The sequence below is a fragment of the Myotis daubentonii genome, chromosome 18 (assembly GCF_963259705.1).
Source record: "Myotis daubentonii chromosome 18, mMyoDau2.1, whole genome shotgun sequence".
Classification (NCBI taxonomy): Eukaryota; Metazoa; Chordata; class Mammalia; order Chiroptera; family Vespertilionidae; genus Myotis; species Myotis daubentonii.
This window is the reverse complement of record NC_081857.1, coordinates 7,144,031-7,164,837: the sequence shown is the minus strand read 5'-3', so window position 1 is coordinate 7,164,837 and position 20,807 is coordinate 7,144,031. Positions and strand designations below refer to the sequence as shown.

The 20,807-nt window shown below is 45.3% G+C and overlaps 2 protein-coding genes across 2 annotated transcripts in view; both read left to right on the top strand.

Moving 5' to 3' along the window:
* The window catches only part of KCNJ10 (potassium inwardly rectifying channel subfamily J member 10), a 28,398-nt gene extending 18,671 nt beyond the window's left edge, over positions 1 to 9,727 (top strand). Inside the window, exon 2 of the mRNA XM_059674884.1 lies at positions 8,588 to 9,727. Coding sequence (XP_059530867.1) covers positions 8,588 to 9,727 — 1,140 coding nt within the window. The remainder of the gene's footprint in view (positions 1 to 8,587) is intronic.
* Positions 9,728 to 18,594: 8,867 nt separating this feature from the next.
* On the top strand, positions 18,595 to 20,343 carry PIGM (phosphatidylinositol glycan anchor biosynthesis class M). The gene has a single exon (XM_059674883.1). The coding sequence runs from the start codon at positions 18,814 to 18,816 to the stop codon at positions 20,083 to 20,085; it is 1,272 nt and encodes a 423-aa protein (XP_059530866.1). The 5' UTR covers positions 18,595 to 18,813; the 3' UTR covers positions 20,086 to 20,343.
* The last annotated feature ends 464 nt before the right edge of the window (positions 20,344 to 20,807 follow it).

Genomic DNA, 20,807 nt, shown 5'->3' with positions numbered 1-20,807 from the left:
TGGTTGAATTAGTTAATAGTTATAGTGAAAACTGCCTATCTGGCTCTATTTCCAAGTTCCTACCATAAATTGAGAGGCTGTTTGCTAGAGGGAAGAATTAGGGAGAACAGAAGGCTGCAAGGCTTAGAATGCCTCTATTGATGTAGACACACGGATGGAGATACAGCTTGGTACAGGATTTGAAGGTCAGAGTTGTGATTAGATGGATAGCATACTATTCCTCCATATCACCATCTTCAAAAATCAGCTCTCCAGGATGCAACACAGGAGACTGAGGAAACTATAAGAAGGGACAGTCCAGACCAATGTGTAGTAGGGAATGAAAAGACAAAGAGGAAGTTGCAAAGGAGGACAGAAGGGGGAAACACTTCAGTAACAGCATGAACTATCAGAGGGGGCAAGCTGGGCAGCACAGATGACTGGAGATGTGGGAAGGGAGCTGGGAGCTGAGCCCAAGGGAGGGAAATAGGGAGGATAAAGACATGCCATGCAAACCCAGGAGAAGGAACTCGGGATAAAGCAATGGCAAAGAGCCTCACCACAACCATCAGACAGCCTGGCGGCATTGCTGCTGAGCTTTCACACTGGGCTGGCTCCCGCTCCCCTCCCTGAGTGCTGGGTGTCATCTCTGGTTGTTGAGTGTTGGATTTGCTCAGTGAAGGCAAGTTCACCATAGGATTCACCTGAAGGCGTAGTAAAGGACTTTGGAACGCAGCCAGAACCGGGTAGGGATCTCAGCCCTGCTACTTGTAAGTTGTGTCATGTGGGCTCTCTGAACCACGATGTCATCAGTAATCACGAAGAGTAAAACTGTTCTACAGTTGTTGCAGCAATGAAATATGAAGTGCTGGTCTACAGCAGACATCAGTAAATGGCATTTCCCGCCTTCTCTCTCATGCCCCCTGACTAGCCCTGGATTTTCTCCATTATCCCTTTTGCTCACACTGCTCTCTTCCCTGGAAGGGCCTTCTCTTTGACCCCTAAGCCCCAATCTCCAAGGGTCCAAATCTTGCTTCTCCTTCAGGCCCAGTCCCATTGCCACTTTTCTCTATAAAGTCTTCCCTGCGTGAGACAGTCAGATATGCAGGAAAAACTCAACTCCTGGTAGTTACCATGTTTCCTGGTATAAGTAGTGGGTTGTTTGGGGAATTATATGAATTAGCATAAAAAAATCACCAACAACCTCGCCCAGTGCCTAGCACAAAATAGGTGTCCAATGAAGGAATGTTAATTTCCTTCCCAGCCCTCCCCCTTAAGCTAGATGTCGCCTTTCCATTTGCAAACTTCCCTAGCACTTCTTCTACGGCACTTATCACTTCATGCCTCTTTCATGGTTGCCTCCCTTATTAGATTAGATACAGCAGTTCTCAACCTGTGGGTTGAGACCCCTTTGGTGGTCTAACGACCCTTTCACAGGGGTCGCCTAAGACCATCCTGCATATCAGATATTTACATTACGATTCATAACAGTAGCAACATTACAGTAATGAAGTAGCAACGAAAATAATTTTATGGTTGGGTCACAACATGAGGAACTGTATTTAAAGGGCCAGAAGGTTGAGAACCACTGGATTAGAAGGTCCTCAAGGTCAGAATCTATATCTAACTCATCTCCATACTCCAGTGTCTTGTTTCGAATCTGGCAACAGTAAGTGCTAAAAAAGTTTATGAAAACACAGCTGAAACTGCATGGGTCTTTCCTTGTGGTAGGAAACATCATGACAAATGAGAACATCTGGCTCATTTGTATATCTATTAGTGTTGATAATTAATTATTGGGTTTCCGTGTATATAAGGAAAAAGAGAAAACATTGTAAGAAAAATCAAGAGAAGACACACAAAAAGGGGGAGTGAGAAGGCCCAGAGTGAGAGCAGCCCTGGACTAGAGGGAAGTTTGATTCGTCCTCCCCAGGACAAGAGCTTCCACACCCCCTTGCCCGATTGTGAGGCAAAGTCCATTCTCAAGTCTCTTAGATTGGCCCCTACAGCTGGAGTCATTTGGGAGCCCCCTTCTGCTCATTCATTCACTCATAAAATACTACTTGAGCCGAAACCGGTTTGGCTCAGTGGATAGAGCATCGGCCTGCGGACTGTAAGGTCCCAGGTTCGATTCCGGTCAAGGGCATGTACCTGGGTTGCGCACATCCACAGTGGGGGGTGTGCAGGAGGCAGCTGATCGATGTTTCTCTCTCATCAATGTTTCTAACTCTCCCTTTCTCTCTGTAAGAAATCAATAAAATATATTAAAAAAAAATACTACTTGAGCACCTACTAGGTGTCATACATTAGTGCTAATCATACATCAGGCTAATCAAAACGTACACATGAATCCTTATTTCAATATGCTTATTTGTAGTAGAAGATGCCTGATGTGCCAAATAGATATGCCATAAACAGTGTAGCTGGATATACAGTTGACCCTTGAACTATGACTGGAAGCCTTACCAATAACATAAACAGCCGATTCACACGTATTTTGTATATGTATTATATACTGTATCTTTACAATAAAATAAGCTAGGGAAAAGAAAATGTTAATATATCATAAAAGAAATTACATTTACAGTATTTACTGAAAAAACATTCACACATAAGTAGACCTATGCAATTCAACTTCTCGTCCAAGGGTCAAATGTATTTCTTCTTTTTTTCCCTTACCTGAAGACATTTTCCCATTGCTTTTCAGAGAGAGTGGAAGGGTGGGAGGGCAGTTGGGAGGGGGGGGAGAGAAAGAGAGACATTGATGTGAAAGACACATCAACCAAAAGCGCCAGGACTGAGGGGTAGGGAAGTGAACTCGCAACCCAAGCACTTTCCCTTGACCAGGAATTGAACCTGCAACTATTCAGTGCATGGACCAATGCTCTTACCACTGAGCACCATAGACCATGGCCAGATTTCATTTTTTTACAAAATCTTTATTGTTGGACGTATTACATATGTCCCTTTTCCCCCATTGGCCCCCTTTAGCCTGCCCCCAACCCCCACCCAGGACTTCACCATCCTATTGTCTGTGTCCATGGGTTATGCATATATCCATACAAGTTCTTTGGTTGATCACTTCCCACTCGCCCACCCTCCCCCGCCTTCCCTCTGAGATTCCACAGACTGTTAGATTTCCTTTTTTACAGCTGAGTAGTATTCCGTTGTGTAAATGTACCACAGTTTTTTTAATCTACTCATCCACCTATGGACACTTGGGCTGCTTCCAAATCTTTGCTATTGTAAGTAATGCTGCAGTGAACATAGAGGTGCAAATATTCTTTTGAATTAGTGTTTCATGTGTCTTTGGATATATTCCCAGAAGTGGAACTGCTGGGTCCATGATGATGTTTTAAAATAGGAATGTGTACAAGACCCTGCTTAGTAAATCCATGCTGGGCTGGAGGTGAGGAGAGAGAGGACAAACTCTTTTTTTGATGTTCAGGGGAAACTTCAAAGGGGCAACTAACACTTGAGTTTTGAAAGATGAATTGGAGGTCATCAGATAGGCAGGAACCGGGGCAATGTGAAAGCAGGTCCAGAGGCAGAAAGGATGAAAGTGATGCTCTTTACAGGGCTGGAGTCCAGGGTCCATGTAGGACAGTGGTAAAGCCAGAAAGTACAGACGGAATCAAGAAGGCCTTGGATGCTATGCTCAGAGGCTCGCAGCTTATCCTAAAAGCAGTGGAGAGCCTTGGGTCACTTTTAGTCACGAGGCATGAGAGCAGTGCTCTTACCCCAGAGCAGTCCTGTACTCAGGAAAGGTTGATTAACCCATTCATGCTGGAACATAAATGACTCACAAGCTCTCAGGTAAAGAAAGTGAGCTCTGGGTTATCTACAGGTGAGAAGCAATAGGTGGGGATGGTATCTGCTGAGGGAACATGCTAGATATCACTGTAGACATGACTGGCCTTTGTTTCAGGGAAAGACGCATTCATTCATTTTGTAGAAGAGGAAGAACTAATCTCTTTTTGTCTTTGTCTTTAGAATTCTTCAGATCTGTCTCTGGCATCTGACAGGGACCATTTTTTGGGGGAAACAGCACCCTCTGGAGCAGCGGTTCTCAACCTGTGGGTCACGCCCCCTTTGGGGGTCGAACGACCCTTTCACAGGGGTCGCCTAAGACCATCGGAAAACACATATATAATTACATATTGTTTTGTGATTAATCACTATGCTTTAATTATGTTCAATTTGTAACAATGAAATTGGGGGGTCACCACAACATGAGGGACTATATGAAAGGGTCGCGGCATTAGGAAGGCTGAGAACCACTGCTCTAGAGGAAAGAGTACAGGTGTTTCAGGTGGGACAGTAACCACCATTTCCGGAGCTTTGGCTTGCTCCCTGCCCAGGGGTCTGGCCAGCCGGGAGTGGAGTGTAGCTGACTGTTTATCTGCTTCTGACGCTTCTCACTGCTGAGAACAAAGATGCTTGGCTGTGGGTGGTGGCACAACAGCTGGCAGCACAACAGCTGGCAGCTGCAGATAACAGCTGGAGGAGGCAGATCTTAGGCTGGCAACAGCAGGCACAAAGCTGGAGGTGGCAATCACAACAGTTTTAGCCAGTAGCCCACATCTCCAGTGCCCACAAGTCAGTGGCCGTTAACACTAGCCTCTAGAACAGGGGTGGGCAAACTTTTTGACTCGAGGGCCACAATGGGTTCTTGAACTGGACCGGAGGGCCGGAACAAAAGCATGGATGGAGTGTTTGTGTGAACTAATATAAATTCAAAGTAAACATCATTACATAAAAGGGTACGGTCTTTTTTTTTTTTTAGTTTTATTCATTTCAAACGGGCCGGATCTGGCCCGTGGGCCGTAGTTTGCCCACGGCTGCTCTAGAAGCTCCAGGCCCTGTCTTCTCTATCTCAGCTGTGATCATCCATACAGGGTACCACAGAGGCACCTCCTGAAAACACAGACCCATAAGAGTGAGCCTGGGGAACGCAGAAGCAGTTGCTATGACAAAGTTCTGGACCAGGAGCCAGAAGATCAACTCTACCATTAACCTACTTGGGGCAAATCTCTCTGAGCTTTAGTTTCTAATGAGGCCTTTCCCATTACCTCATGGTGGGGGGTGGGGGGCGGATCAAATTACATATTCTATAAATTGCAAAGTGCTCTGTAATCAGAGACCATTATTTTGGTAATAAGCAAGGCTTTCCTTGAGTTCCAGGAGCTTCCATTCCCCCAGATACGTAGAATCTCTGCTCAGCACAAATAAAGCTGGACTTTGATAAAGAATCCCCAAATGTCACCATAGGAAGTGTCTGGGTAGAGATGGGCAGGCATCCTGATCCTCCGTGAGTGGAAGCTTAAAGACAATCTTTCAATCTCCCAACAAAAGCTTTCATCTCCTCTAAAGCACTCAGCTAACATATCCTCGAACACCTCCAGGAATAGTGCAATCACTACCTTTTGAGAAGCCCTTTCCATATTTGGATGCACTGATTGTTCTTTGTCATACCAATATAGAATCCTTCCCCCTGTGGTCTGAACTCACTGCTTCTGTTGTTTCTCTTGGAGCTCAAAGAAAACTCCAAACCCGTTCACGTAGCCGCTCAAACAAAATATTTGCACAGTCATCATATCCCTCAGATAATTTATTTTCCTAATTAAACCTCCATTTCCTTTAACCATTTCTTACATTATCAGTTCTGAATCCTTTCCTATCCTGACTGTTCCTTGGTACTCGATAGTGCAAGTGTGGGATAAACAGAGCAGAGCAGAATCATCTACTTCCTTATTTTAGATACTTTAATTCAATGAGAGTAGCCTAAGATTGCATTGCTTTTCTGGCAACCAAAACACATAGGTAGTTCATACATGATTATTTTCTGCCAAAATTTATTTCCACGGTTCTGCTTTCCAGTCCAGAACTTGTGCAGGTAATTTTGGACACAAATATGTAGCCCAACACTTATCCTTTTTGTTAGATTTGGCCCACTCATCTGTCTTCTTTTGGATCCTTATTCTTTGCACTTGAGATCTGTCCCAGCTTTGTGTCATCTACATAATTGATGGCCATGTGTAAAAGGGCAAGTCCAAAGATAAAGTTTTCTGGTACATCACTAGAAAACTGATTCCAGGCTATCATAATGCACTCACCAGTACCATTTGATTTTTTATTTTTAACTCACCTACTAGTATACTGTTCATTTTTCTCTGTCATATCCCCAAGGACATGAGAGATCTTGTAAAAAATCTTGCTTAGATATGCTTTATCTATTGCATTGATCTAATTTGCCAATTTGGTAACCTTGCTATAGAAGGAAATTGTTGGTTTGATGTAACTTGTTCTTAGTGACCCATGGTGGGTCCTACTGATAACTGCCTTTCCTCCACCCTACCCAAGTGTTCACAATCTTAATGCTCCATCTAGAATCTTGTCTAGGATCAATATCTCGCCTGTTTGTCTGTAGTTTGTGAAATGTACCTCATTTGTCTTTTAAAATACATTTTTTTTTGTTGATTTCAGAGAGGGAGAGAAAGGGATAGAAACATCAATAATGAGAATCATTGATTGGCTGCCTCCTGCACACCTCCTACTGGGGATCAAGCCTGCAATCTGGGCATGTGCCCTGACCAGGAATTGAACCATGACCTGGTTTACAAGTCAATGCTCAACCAATGAGCCACACTGGCCATCCTCCCCCTACCCCCCATTTTTCTTACTGAAAATTAAAATGTTCACTCATCCACAGCTTTCCACCACTTCCTCTGTTCTTTAATAAGAGTTCCTAAAAATCTCTTATAGAGGTTTCCCATCTTTTTGAGAGTTTGAGGACCAAATGAGAAGGCATACTAATGTATAAACTTTAAAATATATAGATGCAGGCATTGTGGTAATTGTTTTTTTTAAAAATATATATTTTTATTGATTTTTACAGAGAGGGAGAGGGAGAGTTAGAAACATCGAGAAATATCGGTCAGCTGCCTTCTGCATGCCCCCTGCTGGGGATCGAGCCTGCAACCAAGGTACATGCCCTTGACTGGAATCAAACTTGGGACCCCTAGTCTGAGTGCTGACGCGCTATCCACTGAGCCAAACCAGTTAGGGCATGACTGTTTATTATTACTACTACTGAGTACTGAATGGGACTTTACTGGGGCTCTACATAAGAATTCTTCAAACTTCAGAATTATAGAGCTTCCCTTTTGCTCCAAAGTAGCTAAGGATATTGGGGAAGTGGGTGACATGCAGGTCTTGCTGAGTAGTGTCACTTGGGCAAAAGTGTCAAGTGAGTGGGGGCTGGTAAAATGGGCTCCTGATTGCTTCTGAACATTCTGGGATTTTCATTCATTATAATCTCTAATTTAGTGCCTACTTAGGTGGATATATGACTGGACCCAAGTAATTGGTTCTCAAGGCATAAGACCATGGAGAAGATAGAGTAGTGAAGAATGATAAAATGCAATGGCTCAGACTTCTCAGAGAGGAGAATGTGATGAGTCTCTCTGTTCTCTAAGAAGAACCAAACTCTGCAGAGACCACTTTCTCATTCCAGAAGATCTGGTCATCAGCTTCAGAGTCAAAGGGTTCATGTGATTAAAAAATTCTCTCTCTTAAATCAATAAAATGTATTTTAAAAAATTCTTTCTGTGCTGGAAAAGCCCAAGTTAGTTTTGGGGCAGGGGTGCTAGACGCCTTAAATTAAGTGAGCTAGCTTCATTTCAGAGCCTGCCCCACTTTCTACTATTGGACATATAGTAATCCCGAATTTAAGCTTGTGCAGACATAGCCACTAACACACACTCTTAATCCTCCTACTCACTCAGTCAAGGCAATTTTGCCACCTCCAATCTGGCATTTCTCCCAGTCCTTGGAAAAATGGATTGTTGCTTCTCCTCCGCCACTGCTTATTTCTTCTACTCTTTCTGCCCTGTGTTCTTCCTAATACTACCCCAGACCCCAGCCCAGACTAAAGTTCCCCAGATGATGCAAATAAATGATGGTGGTGATGATACTAGTAACTAATACATAGTGAAATGGGCTTGGTGCTTAGAGAACATCTTGAAGGGTAGAAGAATGGGCAGTTTCTGTTATTTTCTGAGGCAGATGAATATCTTAGTATCAATATTGACTTGGGGCTAGGAGAAAAATAATGGAGAGATTAAGGGTGTGTGTTAAGGGGAATTGGCCTGCAAGGATCAACAGAGTAGTTGTTCTTGCTGATGTTATTCATGAGGGTGAGGAGGGATTTCAAAATTAGACACCTTCACAGAATTGGTTTTGTGATGGAGACCAGTAGAGGCCCTCTTTACTCTGGCCCCATCTTTGAGGAACTGTGAACTTACTACTCTTTCCTCTCTGTCTTCCCTAAGAATTACAAATATTAGACTGTATTGTAATTGTTTACTGAACACATCTCTCTCACTAGACTGCGAGTTCTTGGAGAGCAAGGATGATGTTGTTTTCACCTTTGGCTTACCAGCATCTTGCACAGTGCCTGGCATATAGCACGTGCTCAATAAATATTTGCTAATAAGACAACAAATCAGTGGTATCCAAATGTTACTTCTTCCTTCCCATGGGGTGGTGGCTAGGAGTTGGCTGGATTGCTGCAGTAACCTCCATTATACTGTCTTGCTCCCTCCAGATGACATCAGTTGCCAAGGTATATTACAGTCAGACCACTCAGACAGAAAGCCGGCCCCTAATGGGCCCAGGGATACGGCGGCGAAGAGTTCTGACAAAAGATGGTCGCAGCAATGTGAGAATGGAGCACATTGCTGACAAGCGCTTCCTCTACCTCAAGGATCTGTGGACAACCTTCATCGACATGCAGTGGCGCTACAAGCTTCTGCTCTTCTCGGCGACTTTTGCAGGCACCTGGTTCCTCTTTGGCGTGGTGTGGTATCTGGTAGCTGTGGCCCATGGGGACCTGCTGGAGCTGGGCCCCCCAGCTAATCATACCCCCTGTGTGGTTCAGGTGCACACACTCACGGGGGCCTTCCTCTTCTCCCTTGAATCCCAGACCACCATTGGCTACGGCTTCCGCTACATCAGTGAGGAGTGCCCACTGGCCATCGTACTCCTGATTGCCCAGCTAGTGCTCACCACCATCCTGGAAATCTTCATCACAGGCACCTTCCTGGCAAAGATTGCTCGGCCCAAGAAGCGGGCTGAGACCATCCGTTTCAGCCAGCATGCGGTTGTAGCTGCCCACAATGGGAAGCCTTGCCTTATGATTCGAGTTGCCAATATGCGTAAGAGCCTTCTCATTGGCTGCCAGGTGACAGGCAAACTGCTTCAGACCCACCAGACCAAGGAGGGTGAGAACATCCGGCTTAACCAGGTCAATGTGACTTTTCAAGTAGACACGGCCTCTGACAGCCCCTTCCTCATTCTACCCCTTACCTTCTACCATGTGGTAGATGAGACCAGTCCCTTAAAAGACCTCCCCCTCCGCAGTGGTGAGGGCGACTTCGAGCTGGTGCTGATCCTAAGTGGGACAGTGGAATCCACCAGTGCCACCTGCCAAGTGCGCACTTCCTACCTGCCAGAGGAGATCCTTTGGGGCTATGAGTTCACACCTGCTATCTCGCTGTCAGCCAGTGGCAAATATATAGCTGACTTCAGCCTTTTTGACCAAGTTGTGAAAGTGGCCCCTCCTAGTGGCCTACGTGACAGCACTGTATGCTATGGAGACCCTGAAAAGCTCAAGCTGGAGGAGTCATTCAGAGAACAAGCTGAGAAGGAGGGCAGTGCCCTTAGTGTGCGTATCAGCAACGTCTGATACCTTGGTTTCCCACCTCCCTATCCCTCTAGTCTCGCTTCCTTTTTTGGCACTCTGGGTGAGGATATTACCCAGGCTTACTGAAGAGTTCCAGAAGCACCCATTCTCCACTCCCTCTCCTTTAACCCAGTGGCCTGTGGGTAGTCTTGGCCAACTGGAGTCCAATTTTTCCTTCCATTGTCCCCTTTCACCTCACCCACTCCCACTGCATTATTACCGCCCCCTCCACCCTCCGTAAGCCAGGATGCAGGAAAGAGAGGGAAGATTAGGCTGAAAGGCTTAGAGGCTTCTGGCATGCTTGGAGACTCACATCAGAAGGACCAGGCAGTTGGATGGACAGATTCGCCTGACCTACCACCACCACCACCAGAGATTTTGGTCATTTGAGGCTGGAGTCCCCTCCTTCTCTAACTTTTATCTAACAAGTTCCTCAAGGCAATACTCTGATGGTCCCCTTAAGGTCTGTGTCCTCAGAAATATAGGAATCTGGAATCAATTTATAATGGGGTCTCCACCAACCTGTTGAAAGAGGTCATGGTTTTTCCTGGTGAATTTCTGTTGGAAACTCCTCCCTTAACCTAGGACCTTGGTCACAACCGTTTTGCTTTTTTTAGTTTCTAAAGTGGACCATCAGGATACCCAGTTATTTCATAGATGCCTCTGCTCCCAGGGAATTGGGATGACCCAGGACAGAGAAAACCTATAGTCACAACCACCACACCTGCACCCATCCTGGATTCTGAACTCTTCAGTGTGGAGTGACCACTGCGAAGCTATTGTCCAAATCCTTGAACCTGTCCTTCTGGTAGCCCTAAGAGGATTGGTTTCTCTGTGTCCTATGAATGGGATGCCCCTCACCAATATGCTCCCCTGAAAAATGCCAGTGCCTAGACTCCATGGTAGGTCTGGAAATGGTGTTCCAAATTACACTGTCCTTGGCTTCTCTCCTTTCCAGCCCAACCCATTCTTCCCTTAACCCCAGCACTTCAGAGGGAGGGAAAATGCAAGAGCCTCCCTCTCTTAACACTGATGTTTGACTAAAACTACACTCACAGAGCAGAGTTCCCAGGAAAGTTAAGCCAACCAGACCAAGAAGGATGAGTAAATTATCAGATTTTCAGACTGTTGTATAGAGCCTCTGGGAATTGGGGATGCTTTGTTTAAGTCTGGACAGAAGCACAACTCTGGCTGGCAGTTACCCCTCCCAGTTCCCATCTGCAAAGTGCCAACTATTTCATTAGGTAATGCTGGGAAAGGAAATCATACCTCCTGGTTAAATAACCACGGTCTCCCTCAGTCATTCCTGAGACGTGTTATAAAATGAGTATCAATCTCATTTCTACTTTCCTGGCTACGAGGCCAGTTTCAGACAAGTTAAAAGGCCTACTTTCAGAGATCAGACTCAGGCCATTCCTTGTTTCCTGCTGGGAACTGTGGCAGGGGTCAGGAAGGGCATAAGGGCACCAGAACTTTTTCTAATACCCCAAATCCCAAGAGTGCTTCCTGGTCTCATTTAGGTACAAAGGAACCCCACCCCCAACCCCAATGGTTTGGTATAGAATCCCTGTATGAATCAAGTGGCAGTTTATTTAAGGTGGACTCAGCCAACTGTACAAGCTACATACTTCTACAGAATATGTATATACATCTATGTGCAGAGCCTTGCAGAGAAACTCATAAAATTTTGAGGTGGACTTATGGTCACCAGTTACAACTGCACAAGATTCTCTTACACTGATCTCTTCTTGAACTCTAATTATATCTTGAAAATGAAGACCCTTTGTTCTCCATTTACTGTAAACCCCCTTCCCCCCTTCCCCCTCCCTTGTTCTTAAGAAAGAAAGAACCAGAAAAACTTGAAAGTCTAAACAGAATAGAAGGCAAAGAGCCAGTTTCTGGGCTCTCAACTTTATTCAATGTTAGACTTACTGGCTTTCTTCCAATGGGTAAGGGCAAAAAGTACTGCGTGTGTATATATATGTCTTCTTATCCATTAGCAAGTTAGCCTCCATCCAGTTTCTCCTGCACACAGCTGCTTCCCTTCTGAGGGAATTGCTCTCTTCCCACCCCCGGATGTCTATTCTAAGCCCCCAGATTCTCCTCTCATTGGATAACAAAATGAGAATATTTTCTGACTTTTTGATTCTCCTCTATGATCCCAGACTTTGCTCTAAATTGCACTTTAAATCATACTGTCCTTTTAATACAACCTGCTTTATTCTCCCATAAGCCCCCCTCTTCTGCCCTCCAGAACAACACCCCTATGGTTAACCCTAAATAGTTCTTCAGACTATAGCCCCCTCTCTTCTGAGCTGAAATCCTCTCTTAGGCTTTAGAAGCAGCCAGGTCTGGTGAGAAATGAAGCCGTTAACCACACCAACCATGGACTTGGCATGTCAGGAGAGCACTAGGCACAGATGTTAAGGGGGGAGATTTCAGAAGATGGGCAAAACAACTGATGGGAGCAAAACAAAAGATGAGAAAGTGCACTATTGAGGAACTTAGTGAAACTGATGAAACCCTTGAGTTTTACGTGAGCTAGCAAACAAGGGGCAGGTGGAGGCTCAGGAATTAGGATATGATATATATGAAAGGTTTATCTAGAGAAACAGATCATATATATATATATGTATATAGAGAGATGTATATAGGACCAAATATATTGAATGTACAGAAAGGAAATGTTCAGAGATTTTAGCACGGGGCAAATATCTTGCTCTGGTTTTGGGGTAGGGCTCCCCAGATTTCCAAGCTTAACAGTGATGCTAGTTTTAATATGAAAGTGATCTGAAGAAGGCTTTCAGGTGTGATTATGGCAGAGTGATGCAAGATTCTCTTCAGAAATAAGAGGCATCCACTGAGGCTTCTCATAAAGCCTGTGTTGCTGATAGGACCAGGGACACAGGAGGAAAAGGGAGACACTCCATCCATAGAAATCTAGGCGAATCCCTACTTTTACTGTGTGCTCCTATCCCCAGAAGTGTCCTGTCATTGTGCACTTTTAAAATTTTTAAATAAAAGCATCCTCTGTTTCCCTCTCTTGAAGTACACTGAATTTCCTCTTTTTCCACAAGAGTGGGGCAAATGCAGCTCCAGTCCCTGGAGGCCATGGCTCTTCAACTGCGAAGCTGAACCCTTTGGTGTGTGGAGACACTAAAGAGGAGCCCTGACCCTAGAATCTAAAGGCCAGGATCAAAGAGGTGTTGGGTCCAAGATATTCCAAAGGCAGAGGCTCGCCCTCTATGTGGCTGCGAGAAGCCCAAAGAGAATGCTGCCTGTGGTAGAGGTACCCTGAGTCCCGGTCCTGGCATTTGGGCATGGGGGCAGAGTGTTTTGGCTTTGATGCTTCTGTATGAAAATGAGTGGGGTACCAGCTGCCCTAGGGGATTGTGCAGTTACATGAGAGGCTTCTGAGATCCCTACTCTGTGCTTCACCTCATTATTCTCTCAATCTCTGTCAGCTAATAAGACCATCCTGGGATTTCCGTAAGACCTTAGCAAAGAAAGGAAGACAGTTTTACTAGTGCTACAAGCCAGGGACACTGCCCCCTCCCCAAGGCTGCTACCCTGGTCCTTTACCTGTGCTATTTAACCTAATTTATTTGTAAAATAACACACGATGTTTGCGGTAAAGTTAGCATGGGCCTCCAGGCTCAGTAATGGCCAACTCTACTGAAGCAAAAGTATCTAGGGATAGTTTTCCCAGCCATTGCATTCAAGACTAAAGTAGGTCAAATTTACCTAGAAAAGAGATGTGTGAGATTTTTTTGGTTTATTTTTGTCTGTTCAGAACAAGCTACTAAATAAAATGGATGAATCTCTGTTTTTCACTCTAGCTTCTTTTGGAAATCCAAACCAATCTATGATTAAGGCCTGAACTCACAGGCCTACCTGGAAAGAAGACTGAATTTGGCTGTGCTGGAAGAACTTATGATCATGTGGTCTCACCTGTTCCCTTCATTGCTAGTATCCACTCCTGCTACACCTTTCCTATACCTTCCCTCATTAACTTTAGGGTCCTTTAGTAAACACCTTTCAAATTCAGTTTTTAAAGGACAAGATTTTTTTAAGACCCAGAAATCTGAAAATTGGCTCAGCTTAATCTAGGAAAGTCAAGTAGCTTTGGATACTGGGCATCGTCTCTTTGCCAGTGATCACATGCCCAATTTCCCTTCCATGTTACCACAGAGACATTCCTTAAGGCTCTATAAGTCTAATCAATTAATTGTTGGGTATTTCTTCCCCCACCTCTCAAAGGAATGGATTTCCCTCCTATTCCTATTTGTCACTAACCTGAAAAAGGCCTGGTTCAATATCTAGTCCTAAATTCTCTCCGACAAGAGCAACAGATACCAGTCACTGACTCTTGTTCCCCAGAAATGGAAAGACCGAGGAGAAAATTGGGACTCTTATCATCATCATCAATAAAATACTTATCTACATTTGGAAAACACTAGTTCACAGATGAATCATACGACATATGTGATATATAAGATATATGAAATACAATCCCTTAAAGTTTAAGAAACTAACAAACTTGTGAGGAGGGCAAGCTAAAATAGCAAGTAGCATTATACTAAGGGCCAGATATACCATTAACAACATGTTCCAAATAGTGAGATCTCTATGGAAAACATTTCACAGGGACAGGTATTAGGAAAGAGATGGTATCAATCTAATAGTTCTGGTTAGAATACATTTAACATAAGATTCAAGAAAAATCAGCAAATACTGAGTTACTGTTAGGTGGAAGGTACCATTCAAGTAATAAATAAATAAAAGACATGATACACACCATAAATGGATGTATAATCATATTAGAATTTGCACCTGCTTCTATGGAATGATCCCTACTGCTTGCCAACCCCCAACCTTGGTAACTCTTACTATGCCCATCTTAGACCAAACCCATTAAAAAAGCTATGATTACACCCTGTATTCCTCTTTCATAGTTCTTACCAAAGCTGCAACTTTATATTACTTATAAATTTATTTGCCTGATGTTTGTCTTGCTCAGACATTAAATGCCATGTAACTGGGATTCATGTCAGTATTTGATCACCATGAACCTAGTAGTGACCAAGCCCAGCACTTAGCACAGCACCTGCCATGTATGATGCTCAACAAAAGCAGCAAAAGAAGAGGAGGGAGGAAAGGAACTTGCCTAAAGTGCACACAACTAGTACACCACAGAGTCAGTATATTTGTTAAACAACATAAAAGATTTATATATTTCATAAGGCATGGCATAATCAGCTATTAAAAAAATAGAACAGACAATAACACCACTGTTTGGGAGAGAGATCATTTCCACTTGTTAAGGTCTGGGAAGAGTTTAGAGAGGAGTTGAGGTTAGAGTTTAGCATTAAAGGACAAATAGTATTTAAATAAGTGAAGAGAAATACAATTCCCTGTAGGTGGTACAGCATGAGCAAAAGTACTGTAGGAAGAAAGCACAAGGCATATTTAATGGGTAGCTAATAAACCTAGAATTAAGGGTTTTATAGATGAATAGGTTGAAAAGGTAGGATAATGGAAGGATTAAATGTCAGGCTACATAGTTTATTATTTATTCATAGGCAGCTGGGAGATATTGAAGATTTTTGAGAAAGGATGGAGTCTTATTAAAGTATTGATTATGAATATCAATCTGGCAGTAGAATTTAGAGACAGGAGACACTAAGCCAGTTAAGAGACTTGCAAAAGATTGGGGGGAAAGGTAATTGTCACAGATCCTACGACAGTATAGGTATTCAATCATTACATTGAGTTGTGCAAGGCCTGGACTAAGGATGCTGAGCATAAAAATTAGAAATAGATTCAAAAGAAATTACAAAGTAGGAAATGTAAGCAAGATCTAGCAAAAAAAAAAAAAAAAGAGAGAGATTTAATTAGTCAGGATTTTAGCTGGAGACAGATGGCACACTCAAAGGGCTAACTGGACATGGTTTAATGAAGGGATTATTTACAAAGGTGCGGCCTGGGTTAATAAACCAAAAAAGGAATAGTGAAGCATGCAGGGACTCACAACAGTAGGAAGCCTTTTCCTGTTTTAAACCTAAAGGGACAGTTACTGGAAGAGTGAGAGTTGTAGCCAAGGGAGAGGGCTATAGCCACAGTGGAAGCCATGGCCTTAGGTAGAGAACTCAGCCACTAACAAAGATCTGCTAGTGCCTCCCATTGATTGACCTGTCCTAATAGGGAGCCAGAGCGCAAGGAAGCCTATGTGATGCTGCCCACAGAGGTTAGCCACGTAGAGCAGAGAGGGCAGAAGGATGGAGAGTGGATCTGAAAAGGTAATGAGAGCATATACAGCAGTGACCAAGGTCAAGGTCCTGGCTAAGGGTGCTAGGGGTGAGCTATCCATGTCTGTGCTTTCCCTAGCCATTCACTCTAAATGAATGGAAGCCTAGAGGCAGACAGTGAAGGTGGAATTAGGAAGAGCCAATGAACAGTTAAGCATACGAAAAAATGTAGCTTTTTCAGAGAGAGGTAAGAAAACAGAATTCTAAGCCCAATGCAAAAAGCTTAATATGGGGTCCTTAGCCTCTGTGAATGTCTCTTACCTAGGAATAGTAATGAAAATCAAGCTGCCCTGTCCAATTTATTTAATTGGATTCCAGTCTCTTCTTCATTCCCACTACTATCTACAACTCACATCTTTAGATTTCAGTGATCCCAAATTTAGTTTCTTCTGATTAGTTGTTTCCTTATCTGCCCAAATTAGGTGTCTCCCAACTCTTTGTCAGCTCTAGAGAGACAAATTGGTGGGGGCCTTTCTACCATACCACCTAACCAACCCAGCCAGTGGAACCCTTACTTATTTAACCCTCAGACATCTACTTTCCACATCCTCTACTTTCTGGGACTAAGTCCCATTTTTCTGGCAGAGAAAATGAATAAACCAGAGATAGAGTCACAGAGAAACTATTAAAAAGATTCAGATAAGAGATCAATGAGAGGAGGCAGTGAAGAAAATCAGAATTCATCAACATTTTATTTGCAGGTTAGCTACATATTGATTACAAATAGTCTGGGCAAAAAAAAAAAAAAAGTCTGGGCCAGACTGACCTGCTTTTGAATCCCCGCTCTGTCACTAGCTCATTATGTGACTTAGGGACATTACTTAATATCCATAAGCCTTAATTTCTTCATTTGTAAAGGCCAAAATATCTTTCATACATTTTAAGTAATTAGCACAATGCCTGGCACATTGCAAATAATTCCTGGCTATTAGAAATCATCATCAGCATTATTATCCTTTAAATGGTGATGTGCTGTCCTCATAGATATGGCTATTATAAAGCAAAAAATGGTTAAAAGTAATTATCAACATAGGGCATATGATTACACAAAGGCACATACTAGTAAAAGGGCAGAGAAATAAGAATATGAATATGGAATATGAAAGAGTAGCATGGCTCTTCCAAAGTATAAATTGTATGATGGATGAATGGAGGGTACTCCTGGGAGCTGCATGCTTAGACTGGATAGAATCTTCTATTCTCCTTACCCTGGTTTAGAAGACTTGCCCTAGGAAATAGGATGCCTGTAAAATCAAGTAAATCAGTATTCACTGAACATTGACCATATGCCTGAGACGGTAATGATTAATTGAAAAATTAAGGATAAGATATAATTTCTAACCTCAAAACCCCTACAATCTCATTGATAGGGTTATGAATACAATCTGAAGTAAATTATGAAATTCTACAATACAGACTTTAAGTGGAGTAAGTGCCCCCAGAAGGGAAACAGCTACAGGATTAAAGTCCTTAGTGAGAAATTCACAGAAGTAGGGTTGAAGTGGGTGGGTGAAGGGGGCAGGACCGGAGCTAGGTAAAGGATATTTCCGAGAAAAGGACTGGGAGTTGGGAGCACCTCGAGGATGCCACTCCAGAAGGATTTTGGTAATAGGAACGTGTGTTAGATGCTGAGGGACAGAAAAGGACAAAACAACCTCTGACCTCAAAGAACTCAAGGTGCCCCGATGGAAAACTAGGAAAGCGAAACACAAAAAACCAGTTATCACAAAGCAATGTGACAAATACAATGAAGGACGGTCATTCCAACGTGGAGTTCTGGAGCACTGGGACAGGACAGCAGGCTTTCATGGAGCAGGGCAGGCCCTTCTGTGCAAATTATTTTCTAGAGCTTAGCGCCCCCTGCCCTTGTCCATCTACCCTCAGCTAACGGAGGGGCCTGCCCTTTAAACATCACCCGGCGGAGTGCCAGGATACGCCTTTAGGCGCCAACACTGGAGCCGAGGACTGAAGGATGGAGTAGGGACGGGGAGGGGAAGGCAATCTTGGCGGAAAGAAGAGCAAATACAGTGGCGGGTAAGAGCCTGACAGTTTAGGAAGGACTAGGACTCCCCATCCTTCCCATCCCTCCGCCTAGGGCTGCCTAAGTTCGGATTTAGATTTTTTTAAAAAAACTGGTAATTTCAAAATACTTATAAGTACGTCCAAACACTGCGTGGGACGAACGCTCCGGGCTCCCTTCACCTCCTCCTAGCCCGTCCCGGGGCTCACCAACCCCTGGGACCCGCGAGCGGGCGGAGGAAAGCACGAGGAACTAGCACAGGTTTAACTCTCCCTCACTCCATCTTTCACGCTCTGGTTTCCGCCCAGGCCCGAGGAATTTAGCTCACAGCTCGCTCCGCTTCGGTGGTCTGGCTCCGCCGACGGAGTCAGGGCGGGAAGAGAGAAGGGCTCTCTCACACAAGAAACACCAACTCCGCTCGGCCAGAGGACAGCCCAGCAAGCGCACAGACCGGCAAGCAAGCGGAAGTCGCCTTTCCCCGGACCAGAAGTCCCGCCCCTTCCGGAGGAGGGCCTAAAAGCAAGACAGCCAATCCAAAGGAAGGAAATACTCCGACTGAGGCGACAGGGAATTGGGCCTGGGGCTCGCGACCGGAAGCAGCCTGGGGGCGGGCCTCACGCTGGAAGTGCTCGCCGCCAGGCTGGTTCCACCGCTTAGGTGGTGGGAGATGCGCGGGCGGCCGCAGGCGAGGAGCCGGGTCGGAGGTCCGCAGTCCGGAGGCAGGTCGGCTGTGGGGAGGAGCGGCTGCCCGCCGTCAGACCATGGCCCCGACCCAGCCGTGGGGAGAGCGGCTCCTGAGCCTGCGGGTGACCCCCGCCGGGGTGTTCGGCGTCGCCTTCCTCGCCCGAGTCGCCCTGGTTTTCTACGGGGTCTTCCAGGACCGCACGCTGCTCGTGAGGTACACGGACATCGACTACCAGGTCTTCACGGACGCCGCGCGCTTCGTCACCGAGGGGCGCTCCCCGTACCTGCGGGCGACCTACCGCTACACTCCCCTGCTCGGGTGGCTCCTCACCCCCAACATCTACCTCAGCCAACTCTTCGGGAAGTTTCTCTTCATCAGCTGCGACCTGCTCACGGCTTTCCTCCTATACCGCCTGCTGCTGCTCAGGGGGCTGGGGCGCCGCCAGGCGTGCGGCTACTGCGCCTTTTGGCTGCTTAACCCGCTCCCCATGGCGGTGTCCAGCCGGGGCAACGCGGACTCGATCGTCGCCTCGCTGGTGCTGACGACGCTGTACCTGCTGGAGAAAGGGCGCGTCGCGGCGGCCGCGGTGACCTATGGGTTCGCCGTGCACGTGAAGATCTACCCCGTGACCTACATCCTTCCCATAATCCTCCACCTGCCCCCAGAGCGCGGCCGCGACCCGAGCCCCCGCGCCTCCCGGCGTTCCCTCCGGGCGGGTTTGCGCGCCGTCCTGACGCGGCTGTGGGGTCGGGCCGTGCTGCTCTTCGCAGCGGTGGCCGGGCTCACCTTCGCCGCCCTGAGTGTCGGTTTTTACTGTAAATACGGCTGGGACTTCCTGGAGCACACCTACCTCTACCACCTGACCCGGCGGGACATCCGCCACAACTTCTCCCCGTACTTCTACATGCTGTACCTGACCGCCGAGAGCGCGGGCGGCCTTGCCCTGGGCCTGGCGGCCTTCCTGCCCCAGGCCGTCCTGCTGGCGGCCGCGTCTTTCGCCTACCACAGGGACCTTGCCTTCTGCTGCTTTCTTCACACGGCCATTTTTGTGACGTTTAACAAAGTCTGCACCTCGCAGTACTTCCTGTGGTACCTCTGCCTGCTGCCCCTGGTGATGCCGCTGGTGCGAATGCCCTGGAGGAGGGCAGTGGTGCTCCTGGTGCTGTGGTTCGCGGGGCAGGCCCTGTGGCTGGCACCGGCCTATGTGCTCGAGTTTCAAGGAAAGAACACCTTTTTGTTTATCTGGTTAGCTGGCTTGTTCTTCCTTCTTATCAACTGTTGCATCCTCATTCAGATCATTTCCCATTACAAGGAGGAACCCCGGGCGGAGAGACGCAAACATGACTAGTGTATGCTCCGGTTCGTCTGCCACTTCCATCTCTTACGTGCTGGTGGTTCTGAATGGACCAGAAGAGAGCTTTGGACAAATGCTGAGCATCCTAAGCACGCCCGTGAAAGTTCAGTTTGGAGCCTATTACCTGTTCCAACGAATGAAGATAAATGTTTACTTATGTATAAAGGGGACTCAGAAATTGGGGCCCACGTTTAGGAAGTGGAAGGGCTGTTTGAAAATGGAAGGGCTGAGTAAACTTTCAGATGTTAAAAGGTTTTTTGTGTGTTTTTTTTAGAAAAATACAGGAATGTGGTCCGACACATAAGGTCTAAGCCAGTATTTGTTCCAGTTATACTATGCTACTGCCAGAAGCAGTCTTATCTTTTAACCCTCACTTTTTCCATCTAAAGCTCTCACGATAGCTGTGAAAACCCACAAAATTTTCCTAACGTACAGATTTTAGATATGAATTGTTAAGTACCAGTACTGTGTTTAGGTTGGCAAAGTTAATTCTGTATTAATGGGGGCTTAGAAGATAAAGAATCCAAAGAATTTAAATTATAATCATGTTTCATGTACAGGTATTTCTTTTATAGCTTAGTTTTTCAACACTTAGTCCCAGTGGTATTAGATTACCTTTTGGTTTTATACCAAAGGGATTACATTTAAATTCATCCATTTTTAAATTTGAATTATTACATATCTTAAAATAGCATTTTGCTTTTGATGTTTGAGGT